Genomic DNA, 18142 nt, shown 5'->3' on the forward strand with positions numbered 1-18142 from the left:
GCACCAGCACCACAACCAGCAAAGGTCAATTTTTCTACCACTGTTCAACAATGGCATGTAATTACAATTCTTGATATAATCGTTCACAGCAGGGCGCTCCAGCGCCCACCAAGAGTCACTTTGAGGGCTTACAATGTTGTGGCAAAACCAACACCTTGTTCCGCCATTTCTGCAGAGCATATAGGGCAGGCCCCTACTTTCAAACATCCAACTTACAAACATCTCCTACTTGCAAACGGAAGGAGACAACAGCAAGTGAGATGAAAAAAGATGGACGACAAAACAAATTATACAGGGGTGATAACCCTTCCCTATGTTTTCCAAAAAGCTTAAAAATAGTTTTTTTGACTGGAGCTACACTTTAAAAATGTACCAGTTGAAAATGACAAACAGATTCAACTTAACACAACAAACCTACACAGTCCCTGTCTTGTTTGCACCGCCTGTATACTGCTGTTCTGAGTATATAGGGCCTGGGGGCCACACGCATTTCCTTTTTTTAATATGGGTACGGGGTTCCCCTTAATATGCGTACAAGACCCAAATAGGCTGGTAATGGGCAGGGAGGGCTACCCATGCCATTTTTCTCAATGATTTTCAACCATATTGCAGGAACCAGATATAACATTAAAACCGCAAGCAGTTTTAAATTATGTTATTTCCGTTTAATGTCATTTTGTGCAGGGACTGTTCTAAACACGGGAAACACGTGGCACTTCACAGGCATACTACAGACACCCCCCAGGCACCATATTTAAAGGAATATTTCACTTTTTTTTTTCACTTTAATCGTCATTAAAATCAGTGCTCCCGCCAAAACGGACGTTTTTAAAACCTTTTTTTGCATTGACCCATGTCCCCTGAGGCAGGAGCCAGGTCCCCAAACCCTTTTTAGGACAGTATCTTGCATATTAGCCGTTAAAATTAGCACTTTCCATTTCGAACGTTCGAGTCCCATAGACTTCAATGGGGTTCTAACGTTCGTTTCGAACGCGGGGTCCGTTCGAAAGTTCTGGTGCGAACCGAACCGGGGGGTGTTCGGCTCATCCCTATCCACGAGCAAGAGAGAGGGATTAACCAGCGTGGCTGATATCAACACGCCGTGCTTACATCCAGTGGACGGGTCCCTCGTGATGTATGAACCCATGTCCTGCTAGACCCCGATAATGTGGAGTCCTATAATGTGGAGTCTTATAATGTGGAGTCCTATAATGTGGAGTCTTATAATGTGGAGTCTTATAATGTGGATATAATGTGGAGTCCTATAATGTGGAGTCTTATAATGTGGAGTCTTATAATGTGGAGCCCTATAATGTGGAGCCCTATAATGTGGAGTCTTATAATGTGGAGTCCTATAATGTGGAGTCCTATAATGTGGAGTCCTATAATGTGGAGTCCTATAATGTGGAGTCCTATAATGTGGAGTCATATAATGTAGAGTCATATAATGTAGAGTCCTATAATAATGTGGAGTCCTATAATGTGGAGTCCTATAATGTGGAGTCCTATAATGTGGAGTCCTATAATGTGGAGTCCTATAATGTGGAGTCTTATAATGTGGAGTCCTATAATGTGGAGTCTTATAATGTGGAGTCCTATAATGTGGAGTCCTATAATGTGGAGTCCTATAATGTGGAGTCTTATAATGTGGAGTCCTATAATGTGGAGTCCTATAATGTGGAGTCCTATAATGTGGAGCCCTATAATGTGGAGTCTTATAATGTGGAGTCCTATAATGTGGAGCCCTATAATGTGGAGTCTTATAATGTGGAGTCCTATAATGTGGAGTCCTATAATGTGGAGCCCTATAATGTGGAGTCTTATAATGTGGAGTCCTATAATGTGGAGTCCTATAATGTGGAGTCCTATAATGTGGAGTCATATAATGTAGAGTCATATAATGTAGAGTCCTATAATAATGTGGAGTCCTATAATGTGGAGTCCTATAATGTGGAGTCCTATAATGTGGAGTCCTATAATGTGGAGTCTTATAATGTGGAGTCCTATAATGTGGAGTCTTATAATGTGGAGTCCTATAATGTGGAGTCCTATAATGTGGAGTCCTATAATGTGGAGTCTTATAATGTGGAGTCCTATAATGTGGAGTCCTATAATGTGGAGTCCTATAATGTGGAGTCTTATAATGTGGAGTCCTATAATGTGGAGTCCTATAATGTGGAGTCCTATAATGTGGAGTCTTATAATGTGGAGTCCTATAATGTGGAGTCTTATAATGTGGAGTCCTATAATGTGGAGTCCTATAATGTGGTGTCTTATAATGTGGAGTCCTATAATGTGGAGTCCTATAATGTGGAGTCCTATAATGTGGAGTCTTATAATGTGGAGTCCTATAATGTGGAGTCTTATAATGTGGAGTCCTATAATGTGGAGTCCTATAATGTGGAGTCCTATAATGTGGAGTCCTATAATGTGGAGTCCTATAATGTGGAGTCTTATAATGTGGAGTCTTATAATGTGGAGTCCAGCTATCCAGTAAGGGCACAGGTCTTTCTTATCACGGTGGAAGGTGCACTTTGGGTAATCAGTCGTCTACCACTTTTGAGACACAACTGCAAAAGACCAGTTTTCTCACATTATCCGTTTGAACAACTTTAATGGACTGATCACTGTTAGCCATTTTCTTATTTCATCACTGCGCTGCAATTTTTATTTTTTATTTTAAAACTCTGACATTCGCAGACATGATGGGAATTGTAGTTCCTGAACAGCTGGAGGGCCGTAGTGTGGAGAACCGAGCTCTAGAAGCCAGATGGTATTATACAAAGATGGCGGTCTAGTTGAAGTGAGGGCGGTACAGGAAGCTTTTTTCCCTATTGGGGCAACCCTAAGCATTCTACATTTCTTCATGAATGTAAACCCAGTAGGCTGGAGTTTATGCGTCAGTTATGACGAAACTAGTAGGCTGGAGTTTATGCGTCAGTTACGACGAAACTAGTACGCTGGAGTTTATGCGTCAGTTATGACGAAACTAGTAGGCTGGAGTTTATGCGTCAGTTATGACGAAACTAGTAGGCTGGAGTTTATGCTCAGTTACACCACCCTAGTTCGTATTGCGATCTGCAGATTGTTTTTTTTTTATCCAGGATTGTTCTATCCATACCTTGTTGGACTTGTCACATTTTATATTTTCAATAAACCACCGCGGTTTTATACTATGTGGCAAATAGTAGTGTGGAGAACCAAGCTCTAGAAGCCAGATGGTGAACTACACAAAGATGGCGCTCTAGTTGAAGTGAGGGCGGTACAGGAAGCTTTTACCTTATTGGGGCAAACCTAAGCATTCTACATTTCTTCATGAATGTAAACCCATTCTTTCCTCATCAGAACAGTGACCACCCCCTCCCGAGTTTATGTCAGTTATGACGAAACTAGTAGGCTGGAGTTTATGCATCAGTTATGACGAAACTAGTAGGCTGGAGTTTATGTGTCAGTTACGACAAAACTAGTAGGCTGGAGTTTATGCGTCAGTTATGACGAAACTAGTAGGCTGGAGTTTATGCGTCAGTTATGACGAAACTAGTAGGCTGGAGTTTATGCATCAGTTATGATGAAACTAGTAGGCTGGAGTTTATGCGTCAGTTATGACGAAACTAGTAGGCTGGAGTTTATGCATCAGTTATGACTAAACTAGTAGGCTGGAGTTTATGCATCAGTTATGACAAAACTAGTTGGCTGGAGTTTATATCAGTTATGATGAAACTAGTAGACTGGAGTTTATGCATCAGTTATGAGGAAACTAGTAGGCTGGAGTTTTTTGCGTCAGTTATGACAAAACTAGTAGGCTGGAGTTTATGCATCAGTTATGACGAAACTAGTAGGCTGGAGTTTATGCGTCAGTTATGACAAAACTAGTAGGCTGGAGTTTATGCATCAGTTATGACTAAACTAGTAGGCTGGAGTTTATGCATCAGTTATGACAAAACTAGTAGGCTGGAGTTTATGCATCAGTTATGACGAAACTAGTAGGCTGGAGTTTATGCGTCAGTTATGACGAAACTAGTAGGCTGGAGTTTATGCATCAGTTATGACTAAACTAGTAGGCTGGAGTTTATGCATCAGTTATGACAAAACTAGTTGGCTGGAGTTTATATCAGTTATGATGAAACTAGTAGACTGGAGTTTATGCATCAGTTATGAGGAAACTAGTAGGCTGGATTTTTTTGCGTCAGTTATGACGAAACTAGTAGGCTGGAGTTTATACATCAGTTATGACGAAACTAGTAGGCAGAACAGTGACCCCCCCCAATACTATGTTTAGTTGACACCAGTTCCATCACGAGAAGGCCTATCCTACTGTTTTTAATGGTGAATCAGTGGGAGGTCCAACACCAAAGTAGTACTTTCCCAAAGAAAGTGAGGAAAGATGTCCATATAGAAGCCCTGGATAGCAGTAAAACCCATAAGTGCTCAACCTGCGGCCCCCCCAGCTGTTGCGGAACTAGAATTCCCATCATGCCTCTGGGGGTCATGCTTGTAATTGTCAGCCATGCAATGCCTCATAGGACTTGTAGTTCTGGAGGGCCACAGCTTGAGGACCCACGCCATAAATGGTTCTAGTCCTTCCACATTCTAAATAAAACTAAAAAAAACATTAAGGTGATGCGGACAATTGATCCTCTGCATCGTCACCCTGTTGAAAAGTTACATAGTTAGTCTGGTTGAAAAAAGACACAAGCCTATCTAGTTCAACCAATGGGGTTGGTGGGAACTGCAAGGAATCATACTGGCACACAACGGGCAGGGATGGTCCACCAGAGTCACCATCTGGAAGCTGTTCCAGGACAATGACTTGCAGCTGATATTGTAGTGTATGTATGTAGTGAGGAATTGACTGAAAGACATCGCAGGAGATCAGCAGCACAAAGATAGAAGAAAACGTGGTGATCCGCCTGTGATAGGACATTGTACAGAGCAAACTATACGTCAGTCGTGGTTTATGTCTTCTTTAATAAACAGTCGTGTTGTATGTAAGGACTCTTGTGTCACTTGTCTCTATGATGTAGAGTTCTACTTCTCCTCTAGGAGATGGTGAGTAGAGACACTCGGACTGAGGCCAAAGCACTCATCATGTTTATAATATATTAATACTATCAATTTATAGTTGATATCATGGTAAGATAAGAGACTTTGGTCACTAAGAAAATTTGTGTAAATCTGTCACGTACCTAGTAGTTGAGCCTGGAATGCAGGGAGCGGCCCCTCGTATCCCCTGGCTAATGAACCCCTGGAGATGGAGACAGGTATTCAAAAGTTCAGGGGGCACAAGTGCCTGGCAGATAGGACCAGTCCGGATAAGCAGCTGGGCACCGACAGCGAGTAGGTAGAGCTGATGGTACTTGACTGTAGCAGGCAGGCACAAGTGAGGAGACTGGCAGGCAGGAGCACGTCAGGAAGTACAGGAACCCCAACAGGTAAGCAGGAACAGCAGGGTCAGGTGCAGGCCGGGTCAGCAGGAATCGATCAGCAAGGTACAAGAGGATGAGGCAGAGACGTGGTCAGACAAGCAGAGGTCGTAGGCAGGCAGCAACGGATCAGAGTCAAAGAACAAGCCGGGTATCAGGAATCAAGGTAACAGGTACAGGAAGCAAGGTCACGGACACGCTGTAGACTGGACAGCACGGATGGAAGGGAGCAAGTGCCTTAAGAAGACCTTAGGGCGCCAAACGGTCGTACGACGGGTCAGCGCGCCCCCACGAGTAGACGTGCTCCCGTTCGTGACCCACGTGCGTGTGCGCGCTTGTTCATGTTGACGCGAGTGCGTTCGTTAGCTTTAGCGCGCGTCAAGGGGAAACGACGGGTTCTCCACGACAGGTTCCTACGGGTAAGTCTCCTTTGTACGGCCGAAACGCCCGAGTGATCGTGACAAAATCTCACAATTCCTATTCTATGAGTCTTCTCTGGGGTCCAGCATCAACCAAGCTCCATGACGATTCACTCCACCCCTTCTGGAAATGAACCTCCATAGTGTACACAATGCCCAGATAAGATTATTCAGTCAATGACTTGAGCTGTGTAAGGTTCTTACAAACCTCGGTTGGGTTTGTCTCTATGATGACCATGTTCTGGAGGACATGTGTAGATGTGGCACCTTACAGATTGATTGGTACAATCAAAGATCCCCAGATCAGAGGTTCCTCCACACAAGTGAGGTCACAATGAGCAGAACATGGACTACAAGCCTTTCTCCATGTTTCTCTGTTGGGTCGTCTATATGGTGACCACTTTGTGGAGGGAATGTGTAGATGTGGCACCTTACAGATTGATTGGTACAATCAAAGATCCTCAGATGAGAGGTTCCTCCACACAAGTGAGGTCACAATGAGCAGAACATGGACTACAAGCCTTTCTCCATGTTTCTCTGTTGGGTCGTCTATATGGTGACCACTTTGTGGAAGGAATGTGTAGATGTGGCACCTTACAGATTGATTGTTACAATCAAAGATCCTCAGATGAGAGGTTCCTCCACACAAGTGAGGTCACAATGAGCAGAACATGGACTACAAGCCTTTCTCCATGTTTCTCTGTTGGGTCATCTATATGGTGACCACTTTGTGGAAGGAATGTGTAGATGTGGCACCTTACAGATTGATTGTTACAATCAAAGATCCTCAGATGAGAGGTTCCTCCACACAAGTGAGGTCACAATGAGCAGAACATGGACTACAAGCCTTTCTCCATGTTTCTCTGTTGGGTCATCTATATGGTGACCACTTTGTGGAAGGAATGTGTAGATGTGGCACCTTACAGATTGATTGGTACAATCAAAGATCCTCAGATGAGAGGTTCCTCCACACAAGTGAGGTCACAATGAGCAGAACATGGACTACAAGCCTTTCTCCATGTTTCTCTGTTGGGTCGTCTATATGGTGACAACTTTGTGGAGGGAATGTGTAGATGTGGCACCTTACAGATTGATTGGTACAATCAAAGATCCTCAGATGAGAGGTTCCTCCACACAAGTGAGGTCACAATGAGCAGAACATGGACTACAAGCCTTTCTCCATGTTTCTCTGTTGGGTCATCTATATGGTGACCACTTTGTGGAGGGAATGTGCAGATGTGGCACCTTACAGATTGAGTGGTACAATCAAAGTTCTCCAGATGAGAGGTTCCTCCATACAAGTGAGGTCACAATGAGCAGAACATGGACTACAAGCCTTTCTTCATGTTTCTCTGTTGGGTCATCTATATGGTGACCACTTTGTGGAGGGAATGTGCAGATGTGGCACCTTACAGATTGATTGTTACAATCAAAGATCCTCAGATGAGAGGTTCCTCCACACAAGTGAGGTCACAATGAGCAGAACATGGACTACAAGCCTTTCTCCATGTTTCTCTGTTGGGTCGTCTATATGGTGACCACTTTGTGGAGGGAATGTGTAGATGTGGCACCTTACAGATTGATTGGTACAATCAAAGATCCTCAGATGAGAGGTTCCTCCACACAAGTGAGGTCACAATGAGCAGAACATGGACTACAAGCCTTTCTCCATGTTTCTCTGTTGGGTCGTCTATATGGTGACCACTTTGTGGAAGGAATGTGTAGATGTGGCACCTTACAGATTGATTGTTACAATCAAAGATCCTCAGATGAGAGGTTCCTCCACACAAGTGAGGTCACAATGAGCAGAACATGGACTACAAGCCTTTCTCCATGTTTCTCTGTTGGGTCATCTATATGGTGACCACTTTGTGGAAGGAATGTGCAGATGTGGCACCTTACAGATTGATTGGTACAATCAAAGATCCCCAGATGAGAGGTTCCTCCACACAAGTGAGGTCACAATGAGCAGAACATGGACTACAAGCCTTTCTCCATGTTTCTCTGTTGGGTCATCTATATGGTGACCACTTTGTGGAGGGAATGTGCAGATGTGGCACCTTACAGATTGATTGGTACAATCAAAGATCCCCAGATGAGAGGTTCCTCCACACAAGTGAGGTCACGATAAGCAGAACGTGGACTACAAGCCTTTCTCCATGTTTCTCTGTTGGGTCATCTATATGGTGACCACTTTGTGGAGGGAATGTGCAGATGTGGCACCTTACAGATTGATTGGTACAATCAAAGATCCCCAGACGAGAGGTTCCTCCACACAAGTGAGGTCACGATGAGAAGAACGTGGACTACAAGCCTTTCTCCATGTTTCTCTGTTGGGTCATCTATATGGTGACCACTTTGTGGAGGGAATGTGTAGATGTGGCACCTTACAGATTGATTGGTACAATCAAAGATCCCCAGATGAGAGGTTCCTCCACACAAGTGAGGTCACGATAAGCAGAACGTGGACTACAAGCCTTTCTCCATGTTTCTCTGTTGGGTCATCTATATGGTGACCACTTTGTGGAGGGAATGTGCAGATGTGGCACCTTACAGATTGATTGGTACAATCAAAGATCCCCAGACGAGAGGTTCCTCCACACAAGTGAGGTCACGATGAGAAGAACGTGGACTACAAGCCTTTCTCCATGTTTCTCTGTTGGGTCATCTATATGGTGACCACTTTGTGGAGGGAATGTGTAGATGTGGCACCTTACAGATTGATTGGTACAATCAAAGATTCCCAGACGAGAGGTTCCTCCACACAAGTGAGGTCACGATAAGCAGAACGTGGGCTACAAGCCTTTCTCCATGTTTCTCTGTTGGGTCATCTATATGGTGACCACTTTGTGGAGGGAATGTGTAGATGTGGCACCTTACAGATTGAGTGGTACAATCAAAGATCCCCAGACGAGAGGTTCCTCCACACAAGTGAGGTCACGATAAGCAGAACGTGGGCTACAAGCCTTTCTCCATGTTTCTCTGTTGGGTCATCTATATGGTGACCACTTTGTGGAGGGAATGTGCAGATGTGGCACCTTACAGATTGATTGGTACAATCAAAGATCCTCAGATGAGAGGTTCCTCCACACAACTGAGGTCACAATGAGCAGAACATGGATTACAAGCCTTTCTCCATGTTTCTCTGTTGGGTCGTCTATATGGTGACAACTTTGTGGAGGGAATGTGTAGATGTGGCACCTTACAGATTGATTGGTACAATCAAAGATCCCCAGATGAGAGGTTCCTCCACATAAGTGAGGTCACAATGAGCAGAACATGGACTACAAGCCTTTCTCCATGTTTCTCTGTTGGGTCATCTATATGGTGACCACTTTGTGAAGGGAATGTGTAGATGTGGCACCTTACAGATTGAGTGGTACAATCAAAGATCCCCAGATGAGAGGTTCCTCCACACAAGTGAGGTCACAATGAGCAGAACGTGGACTACAAGCCTTTCTCCATGTTTCTCTGTTGGGTCATCTATATGGTGACCACTTTGTGGAGGGAATGTGCAGATGTGGCACCTTACAGATTGATTGGTACAATCAAAGATCTTTAGATGAGAGGTTCCTCCACACAAGTGAGGTCACAATGAGCAGAACATGGACTACAAGCCTTTCTCCATGTTTCTCTGTTGGGTCATCTATATGGTGACCACTTTGTGGAAGGAATGTGTAGATGTGGCACCTTACAGATTGATTGTTACAATCAAAGATCCTCAGATGAGAGGTTCCTCCACACAAGTGAGGTCACAATGAGCAGAACATGGACTACAAGCCTTTCTCCATGTTTCTCTGTTGGGTCGTCTATATGGTGACCACTTTGTGGAGGGAATGTGCAGATGTGGCACCTTACAGATTGATTGGTACAATCAAAGATCCCCATATGAGAGGTTCCTCCACACAAGTGAGGTCACGATAAGCAGAACGTGGACTACAAGCCTTTCTCCATGTTTCTCTGTTGGGTCATCTATATGGTGACCACTTTGTGGAGGGAATGTGTAGATGTGGCACCTTACAGATTGATTGGTACAATCAAAGATCCCCATGTGAGAGGTTCCTCCATACAAGTGAGGTCACAATGAGCAGAACATGGACTACAAGCCTTTCTTCATGTTTCTCTGTTGGGTCGTCTATATGGTGACCACTTTGTGGAGGGAATGTGCAGATGTGGCACCTTACAGATTGAGTGGTACAATCAAAGATCCCCAGATGAGAGGTTCCTCCACACAAGTGAGGTCACGATAAGCAGAACGTGGACTACAAGCCTTTCTCCATGTTTCTCTGTTGGGTCATCTATATGGTGACCACTTTGTGGAGGGAACGTGTAGATGTGGCACCTTACAGATTGACTGGTACAATTGTGGATCTCCAGATGAGAAGTTCCTCCACACAGGTGAGGTCATGGTGGGCAGAACATGGACTCCATGCCTTTCTCCATTTATCTTCCTCGGGTTGTCTCTGTTCTGACCAAGTTGTGGAGGAAATGGGCGGATGTCACTATAGGGTTTGTTTGTGACACTCCTCCACATTAATGAGGTAATGATGAGCAGAACGTGGACTGCAAGCCTTTCTCCACGTGTCTATATTGGGTTGTCTTTATGCTGACCGCTTTGTGGCGTAAACATGTAGATGTGTCAGTTTACAGATTCATTGGGACAATTGCAGATTAAAGCGTTTCCTCCACATAAGTAAGGTCATAATAAGCAGAACATGCACTGGCACAAGCCTTACTGTGTGGCTCTTTTGGGTTGCTAACCACTTTGTTAAGGAAATTTGACCTTAAACATTGATTGAGACGATCACAGATCCCCAGATAAGTTCTTCCACACAGGTGAGGTCATGATAAGCAGAACATGGACTCCGAGACTTTCTCAATGTGTTTCTGTTGGGTTGTCTCTGCGCCGACCAAGTTGTGGAGGAAATGTGTGGATGTGCCACCTTACAGATTTATTGGGACAGATAAGAAATTCCTTTTTACAGTTGAGGCCATAATGAGAACATCTTCCATGAAGAGAAGGAAATTTGACAATACTAGGCTGACCTATTACTGAAAATGTATCCCACTAAGATGAAACACTCAAACTTCTAATGAGTAGCTCATAGGCCTAGTAGAAGCTACAGCTTGTAAAAGCCAATCTGGGGATGTGTACAGCAAGTATCTACAAAGCTTTTGAGTCACCCTGTCCCCACAGGATCAGAAATCCCACCAAGATCTGTACTTAGATAACCCACAATCTTATGCATACATCAGAAACCATTTAATTTGCATGTTTGGACCAAGCTCTACTTTGGTGCAAACACAAAACTCAGAACCTTCTTATATCAGTGGTCAGTGTAGTGGCCCCTTGCATTGGGGACCAATGGGAGGAGGATCCTCTTCTATCAATGGTCAGTGTAGTGGCCCCTTACATTGGTGACCAATGGGAGAAGGATCCTCTTCTATCAGTGGTCAGTGTAGTGGCCCCTTACATTGATGACCAGTAGCAAAAGAACTTTGTTGTATCAGTGGTTAGTGTAGTGGTCCCTTACATTGGTGACCAAAGGGAGAAGGACCCCCTTATACAAGTTCCACAGCTATGGAACGCTCTACCAACCAACATCCGCTTGGAAGAAAACCACCAGGTCTTCAGGAAAAAACTCAAGACCTTCCTCTTCTAGAAGCTGGACAACAAAGCTCCTCTCAGTGCCTTGAGGAGATTCAGTTCGCATTGTGCACTATACAAATTATTCATTCATTCATTCATTCATTATACAAGTGATCAGTGGGAGAAAGGCATCCTTACAGTATCATCATTAGGAAGAATGCCCTCTTTACTGATCATGGAAGTCAGTTGTTACTGAGAGACAGAAATTGTCCATTACTCAAGGAACCCTTAGAAACCTTTGGAGGATCCCTGGCTGAGAAAGTCTGGACTAGGCAGTAATATATTTCTCTCCCCCTTGGTGGGAGTGGAGATGACCCCATCTATAAGGATATACAGTACATACACACAGCACAAGGTCATGTTCACACTACGAGACGTTTCTCGGGGGGTTGCAGTTCCTCTGAGCTCCACAAGGTGGTGATCTCACTTCTACCCAGACAGGAAGTCTCTATGGAAAGCAGGAAGTGATGTCAGCTATAAATAGGAAGTTTCGGGTGAGAGGTGAGTCGGGAGGAAGTAGAGCGGAGACGTGCAAGTGGCAGTAGAGGAGGTAATAAGATCTTATCTTCTATTTACACCCAGTAACCCCCCCGTCATGTCCGTCCTCTTCCTCCATAGTCACTGTGACGTCTTTTATCTCCAGCAGATGATGATATACACATATATAGTGTGTAAACCTAGATTAACCCCTTCAAGGTTAGAAAATGATATATCTTCATTATCTATTATCATCCGTACCTGTCTAGGCAAAAACTTGTATAGATCAAATGACAGTCTGAACGAGGATGGAGGAGGACCGGAGTCACATGACTGAGAAGATACTAAACCTCACCCTGGAGATCATCTACCTGCTGACCGGAGAGGTGAGGAGGATTCTGGGAGGTCACATGACATCACTCTTATCTCTATTAATAAAACACAGACCTGACCGGAGAGGTGAGGAGGATTCTGGGAGGTCACATGACATCACTCTTATCTTTATTAATAATACACAGACCTGACCGGAGAGGTGAGGAGGATTCTGGGAGGTCACATGACATCACTCTTATCTCTATTAATAAAACACAGACCTGACCGGAGAGGTGAGGAGGATTCTGGGAGGTCACATGACATCACTCTTATCTCTATTAATAAAACACAGACCTGACCGGAGAGGTGAGGAGGATTCTGGGATTCTAACATGATGTTCCTATTGGTTCCTCAATACAGAGATTTCCTCTTGTGAAGTCAGGTGATCATATGACCATCACAGTGCCTCCATGTGACTCCCTAAAACCTGAGAGACACAACATGGAGAAGATTCTAGAAGTCACCAAGAAGATGATGGAGCTGCTGACAGGAGAGGTGAGGAGGATTCTGGGAATTCTGGGACATTATCCAGTAACAGACAAGGGATGTGTCTGGATGGTGACTGTATCATTGTGTGTGTCAGGTTCCTATAAGGTGTCAGGATGTCACTGTCTATTTCTCCATGGAGGAGTGGGAGTATTTAGAAGGACACAAGGATCTCTACAAGGACGTCATGATGGACAATCAGCCGCCCCTCACATCACCGGGTAAGAGGAGACTTTATTGTAAAGGAGAGAGCAGTACGGAGGCTCCACCCATCCCCCATCATCTGATAAACACATAGAAACAATGTATTCAGTCAGTGTGTGTGTTTCCTACAGATGGATCCAGTAATGGGAACCCACCAGAGAGATGTCCCCGTCCTCTGTATTCCCGGGATTCCACACAGGAAGGTCACACCATCCCCCACCATCATCAGGTAGATAAAATGGGTGAGAAACCCTAAATCTATATAACATTATATACATATTAATATGGTGATTGGTCTATTTTTGTTATTTTGTGTAATCAGGGTGAAGATCTGATAGATATAAAAGTTGAGATTAAAGAAGAAGAAGAAGAGAGGTGTGTGAGGGATGATCAGTCTATGGAGGAGGATATAATGAGGAGGACGTTCGTAGAGGAGGACACTCCTACAGAGATCAGCACAGGTGGGTCATAATATATTCTTCTGTTTTCTGCTCTGTTACTGCACGCTGATTGGTCCAAAAGCGGGTGGGAGTGGATAGGGAGTGAAATCAGAAAATTCTAGTATTAGTGGTCACCTCCCTGCTTTGATATGCATCCCACCTTCCTTTCTCTCAGATAAGCTCCCTTCTCTTTGTTACAGCCGGTCAGATATGATAACACAGGTTGAGCCTTTCTTAGGTTGATCCCTCTTCTTCGAGCAGACCTATATCTATATGTTACCAGAAAGCTCCTGTAACGGCACCCCTAATATAAAGGGGGTTAACGCCGTTTACAATGTTCCCTCTCCTAGACACACATCCACTCGCTACCAACATCCACAGCTAAACGACCCTTTCCTATAGGAGCCGACCCCTCTGGCAAAAAGACGAGACGCACTCTGTCTCTTCTGTAGTAGGAATGAATTTATTAAAGAGCAACATTGTCACTTTATACACAATTCAAGGCACATGCTTTAACATGAACAAGGGCCCAGCTCCACCCACACATCCCAAGACTCAACACCTCATCCTGACGTCTGCTAGGCTTCAAACGATCCCACCCAATACACATCTTTTCACAAAGGGTTGGCAGCCAGTCTGTCTGGCACTTTACAATACACACAAGGACAGACTTAAATGAACAATAGAAATGCAAAACAACTTAATTCCTCACAGCAATGACACTTAACCCCCATATACAGTATACATCCAATCTATATACAATGTATATACAGCCTTGAATATGGCTATCACAGACCATATCGGGGGTTTCTTTTATTCACCCTGTGTCCAAAGTGACCCCACTGTCACAGCTCCATATACGGGCCTTGTTGGGCTGAGGAAATAAGACGTATCAGAGAGAGGAACCCACTGGTCTTTCCTGGAGACAATGTTCCATCCAGTGCTGCTCAATATCAGAAGCCTCGCCCTTTGACATCCTAATCCATGATGAAGGGAGAGGGTTCTGCCAGTCTAGACTCTGATCCTCCTCTGTAGCAGGGAGCCGGGATCACCAGACCGACTGCCTAGGCTCGTAATTGTACAAACAGCAGTCACCTTTCAGTCCCCATTAGGTCCCTCATATTTTGACAAGGCTGCATGAACATAGAAAGGGATCTGCGAGGAAGTCCAAAGACCCTTTTATAAAAAGGAAAGGGTCTCAGCTGGTCGGGACCTCCAGGAGAACATCTCCTCACTCATATCTACCTAATCCAGATGGAATGTTGATGGAAGTGAACGACTCCTCTGATATCTATTGATGATGTTTTTATATTTTTTCCAGGACTCGCCATGGAGAAACCCTCAAAGGATCTTCTCACTTCATCTCCAGTGTGTAAAATAGAAGATGAGGAGATCACAGGAGATTGTGCCAGAGAGAAGACAAGGATCTCCTCTATGGATGGTGGACTTCACAGTGTGGGTAGACCATGGAATCCCTCTGAGCAACCTCGTACTGTGAGGGATGGTGGTGGAGAGAAGACAATGATCTCCTCTATGGATGGTGGACTTCACAGTGTGGGTAGACCATGGAATCCCTCTGAGCAACCTCGTACTGTGAGGGATGGTCCCGGAGAGAAGACAATGATCTCCTCTATGGATGGTGCCGGAGAGAAGACAAGGATCTCCTCTATGGATGGTGGACTTCACAGTGCGGATAGACCATGGAATCCCTCTGAGCAACCTCGTACTGTGAGGGACGGTGGTGGAGAGAAGACAATGATCTCCTCTATGGATGGTGGACTTCACAGTGTGGATAGACCATGGAATCTCTCTGAGCAACCTCGTACTGTGAGGGACGGTGCCGGAGAGAAGACAAGGATCTCCTCTATGGATGGTGCCGGAGAGAAGACAAGGATCTCCTCTATGGATGGTGTCGGAGAGAAGACAATGAGCTCCTCTATGGATGGTGGACTTCACAGTGTGGGTAGACCATGGAATCCCCCTGAGCAACCTCGTACTGTGAGGGATGGTCCCGGAGAGAAGACAATGATCTCCTCTATGGATGGTGGACTTCACAGTGCGGATAGACCATGGAATCCCTCTGAGCAACCTCGTACTGTGAGTGACGGTGGTGGAGAGAAGACAATGATCTCCTCTATGGATGGTGGACTTCACAGTGTGGATAGACCATGGAATCTCTCTGAGCAACCTCGTACTGTGAGGGACGGTGGTGGAGAGAAGACAAGGATCTCCTCTATGGATGGTGCCGGAGAGAAGACAAGGATCTCCTCTATGGATGGTGTCGGAGAGAAGACAATGAGCTCCTCTATGGATGGTGGACTTCACAGTGTGGGTAGACCATGGAATCCCCCTGAGCAACCTCGTACTGTGAGGGATGGTCCCGGAGAGAAGACAATGATCTCCTCTATGGATGGTGGACTTCACAGTGCGGATAGACCATGGAATCCCTCTGAGCAATCTCGTACTGTGAGGGACGGTGGTGGAGAGAAGACAATGATCTCCTCTATGGATGGTGCCGGAGAGAAGACAAGGATCTCCTCTATGGATGGTGGACTTCACAGTGTGGGTAGACCATGGAATCCCCCTGAGCAACCTCGTACTGTGAGGGATGGTGGTGGAGAGAAGACAATGATCTCCTCTATGGATGGTGGACTTCACAGTGCGGATAGACCATGGAATCCCTCTGAGCAATCTCGTACTGTGAGGGATGGTGGTGGAGAGAAGACAATGATCTCCTCTATGGATGGTGGACTTCACAGTGTGGATAGACCATGGAATCTCTCTGAGCAACCTCGTACTGTGAGGGATGGTGCCGGAATTCAGGGGGAGAAGAAACTTTCCTGTCCTGAATGTCGGGAAAGTTTTAGCTCTGAATCAACTCTTACCGTACATCAGAGATCTCACACGGGGCCGAAGCTTCATTCCTGCCCTATGTGCGGGGAATGTTTTCTACGTAAATATCATCTTAGTGTCCATCAAAGATTGCACACGGGTAAGACGCTTCATTGCTGTCCTGAGTGCGGTAAATGTTTTCTTACAAATTCAGAACTGGTCGCACATCACAGATCCCACAAGGGTGAGAAGCCGTTTTCCTGCCCTGAGTGCGGGAAATGTTTTTCGCGGAAGTCGTATCTTTCTGTACATCAGAGGTTGCACACGGGTGTAAAGCCATATTCCTGCCCCGAGTGCGGGAAGTGTTTCGTCCGTAAACAATTTCTCACCACGCATGAGAGGTCTCACACGGGGGAGAAGCCGTATTCCTGTCCCGAGTGCGGGAAACGTTTCGTGCGTAAACAACTTCTCCAGACACATCAGAGGTCCCACACGGGGGAGAAGCCGTATTCCTGTCCAGAGTGCGGGAAATGCTTTTCGCAGATATCAGAACTTGTCACACATAAAAGGTCCCATACTGGCGAGAAGCCGTATTCCTGTCCTGAGTGCGGGAAATGTTTTTCACAGAAGCCCCATCTTTCTGAACATCTGAAATGCCATACGGGGGTGAAGCCGTATTGCTGCCCTGAGTGCGGGAAACGCTTCGCGCGAAAATCGCAGCTTGCTAGACATCAGAGATCTCACACGGGGGAGAAGCCGTATTCCTGTCCAGAGTGCGGGAAATGTTTCTCGCAGAAGTCCCATCTTACGGAACATCAGATATGCCACACGGGGCAAAAGCCTTTTTCCTGCTCCGAGTGTGAGAAATGTTATCCGCGCAAATCGGAACTTGCCAAACATCGGAAGTTTCACACGGGGGAGAAGCTCGGTGTTGCGGTTACGCTATCATCTTGCGCAGAGAGCGCCATCGGCTCGTAGAAGGTCATCTGCTGGTTGAACGTCGTAGATTTTCCCTATGTAACATTTCATATGAAGCTGATCAGAAACACAAACGTAAAAATAAAAGCTTAATATGGAACAAATAAAGATACGATATATAGATTTCTAAAATCGTTACATTGTTTGTAAGTTGATCGATTTAAGTTTGAACGTTCGATATTAACGCTACGAGTAAGTGCTCAGAGGGAGGAGCATCTCACCACCCAGAGAAGCGGCGACACCTGAAGATATGGGCCGCCAGATAGATCTTCTACAGGCTGTGGTGCACGTGATGGCCTTAGCGCGCCCGCGACCGCTGGAGGACCGAAGGTAAGTGGCTTCGGAGGACAGGATATCGCAAAGATACGAGGAGACCTGCAGGAACGAGAAGGTAAGTAAAACTAGTCCCACTACCAAGTCCAGCTCCGATTAGTCAAGCCCCCTGATGCCTCGTACACACGATCGCAATTCTCGTCGGAAAAAAACTGCCGCTAATTCGGCTCAAGCTGTCTCGCCTACACACGGGTCGCACCAAATTCCCGATCGTTTAGAACGCGGGTGACGTACAACACGCACGACGGGACTAGAAAAAGGAAGTCCGATAGCCAATAGCGTACGTCTCATAGCTGAATGTGAGCGTTGCGTGATTTTTGGCGTGTCGGAATTGCATACACACCATCGGAAAGTTTTTTTCCGCCGGGAAAATTGAGAACATGCTATCTATTTTCGTCTGGAGGAAATTCGGACAGGTAAATTCCGATGGAGCGTACGCACCGGTCGCATTTTCCGATGAAAAGCTCTCATCGGTCTTTTTCTGGCCGGAAATTCCGATCGTGTGTACGCGGCATTAGTGTATACGAT

General features: G+C 45.4%; 1 protein-coding gene across 1 annotated transcript in view; it reads left to right on the forward strand.

Moving 5' to 3' along the window:
• The window catches only part of LOC143955422 (uncharacterized), a 178942-nt gene that overhangs the window by 147909 nt on the left and 12891 nt on the right, over window positions 1-18142 (forward strand). The window contains exons 11-18 of the mRNA XM_077465472.1: window positions 1261-2493; window positions 6039-6165; window positions 12270-12355; window positions 12702-12836; window positions 12925-13048; window positions 13163-13260; window positions 13354-13492; window positions 14793-17278. Coding sequence (XP_077321598.1) covers window positions 1261-2493; window positions 6039-6165; window positions 12270-12355; window positions 12702-12836; window positions 12925-13048; window positions 13163-13260; window positions 13354-13492; window positions 14793-17278 — 4428 coding nt within the window. The remainder of the gene's footprint in view (window positions 1-1260; window positions 2494-6038; window positions 6166-12269; window positions 12356-12701; window positions 12837-12924; window positions 13049-13162; window positions 13261-13353; window positions 13493-14792; window positions 17279-18142) is intronic.

The sequence above is a fragment of the Lithobates pipiens genome, unplaced genomic scaffold (genome assembly GCF_037356315.1).
Source record: "Lithobates pipiens isolate NorthernLeopardFrog02 unplaced genomic scaffold, aLitPip1_a1.2 Scaffold_35, whole genome shotgun sequence".
Classification (NCBI taxonomy): Eukaryota; Metazoa; Chordata; class Amphibia; order Anura; family Ranidae; genus Lithobates; species Lithobates pipiens.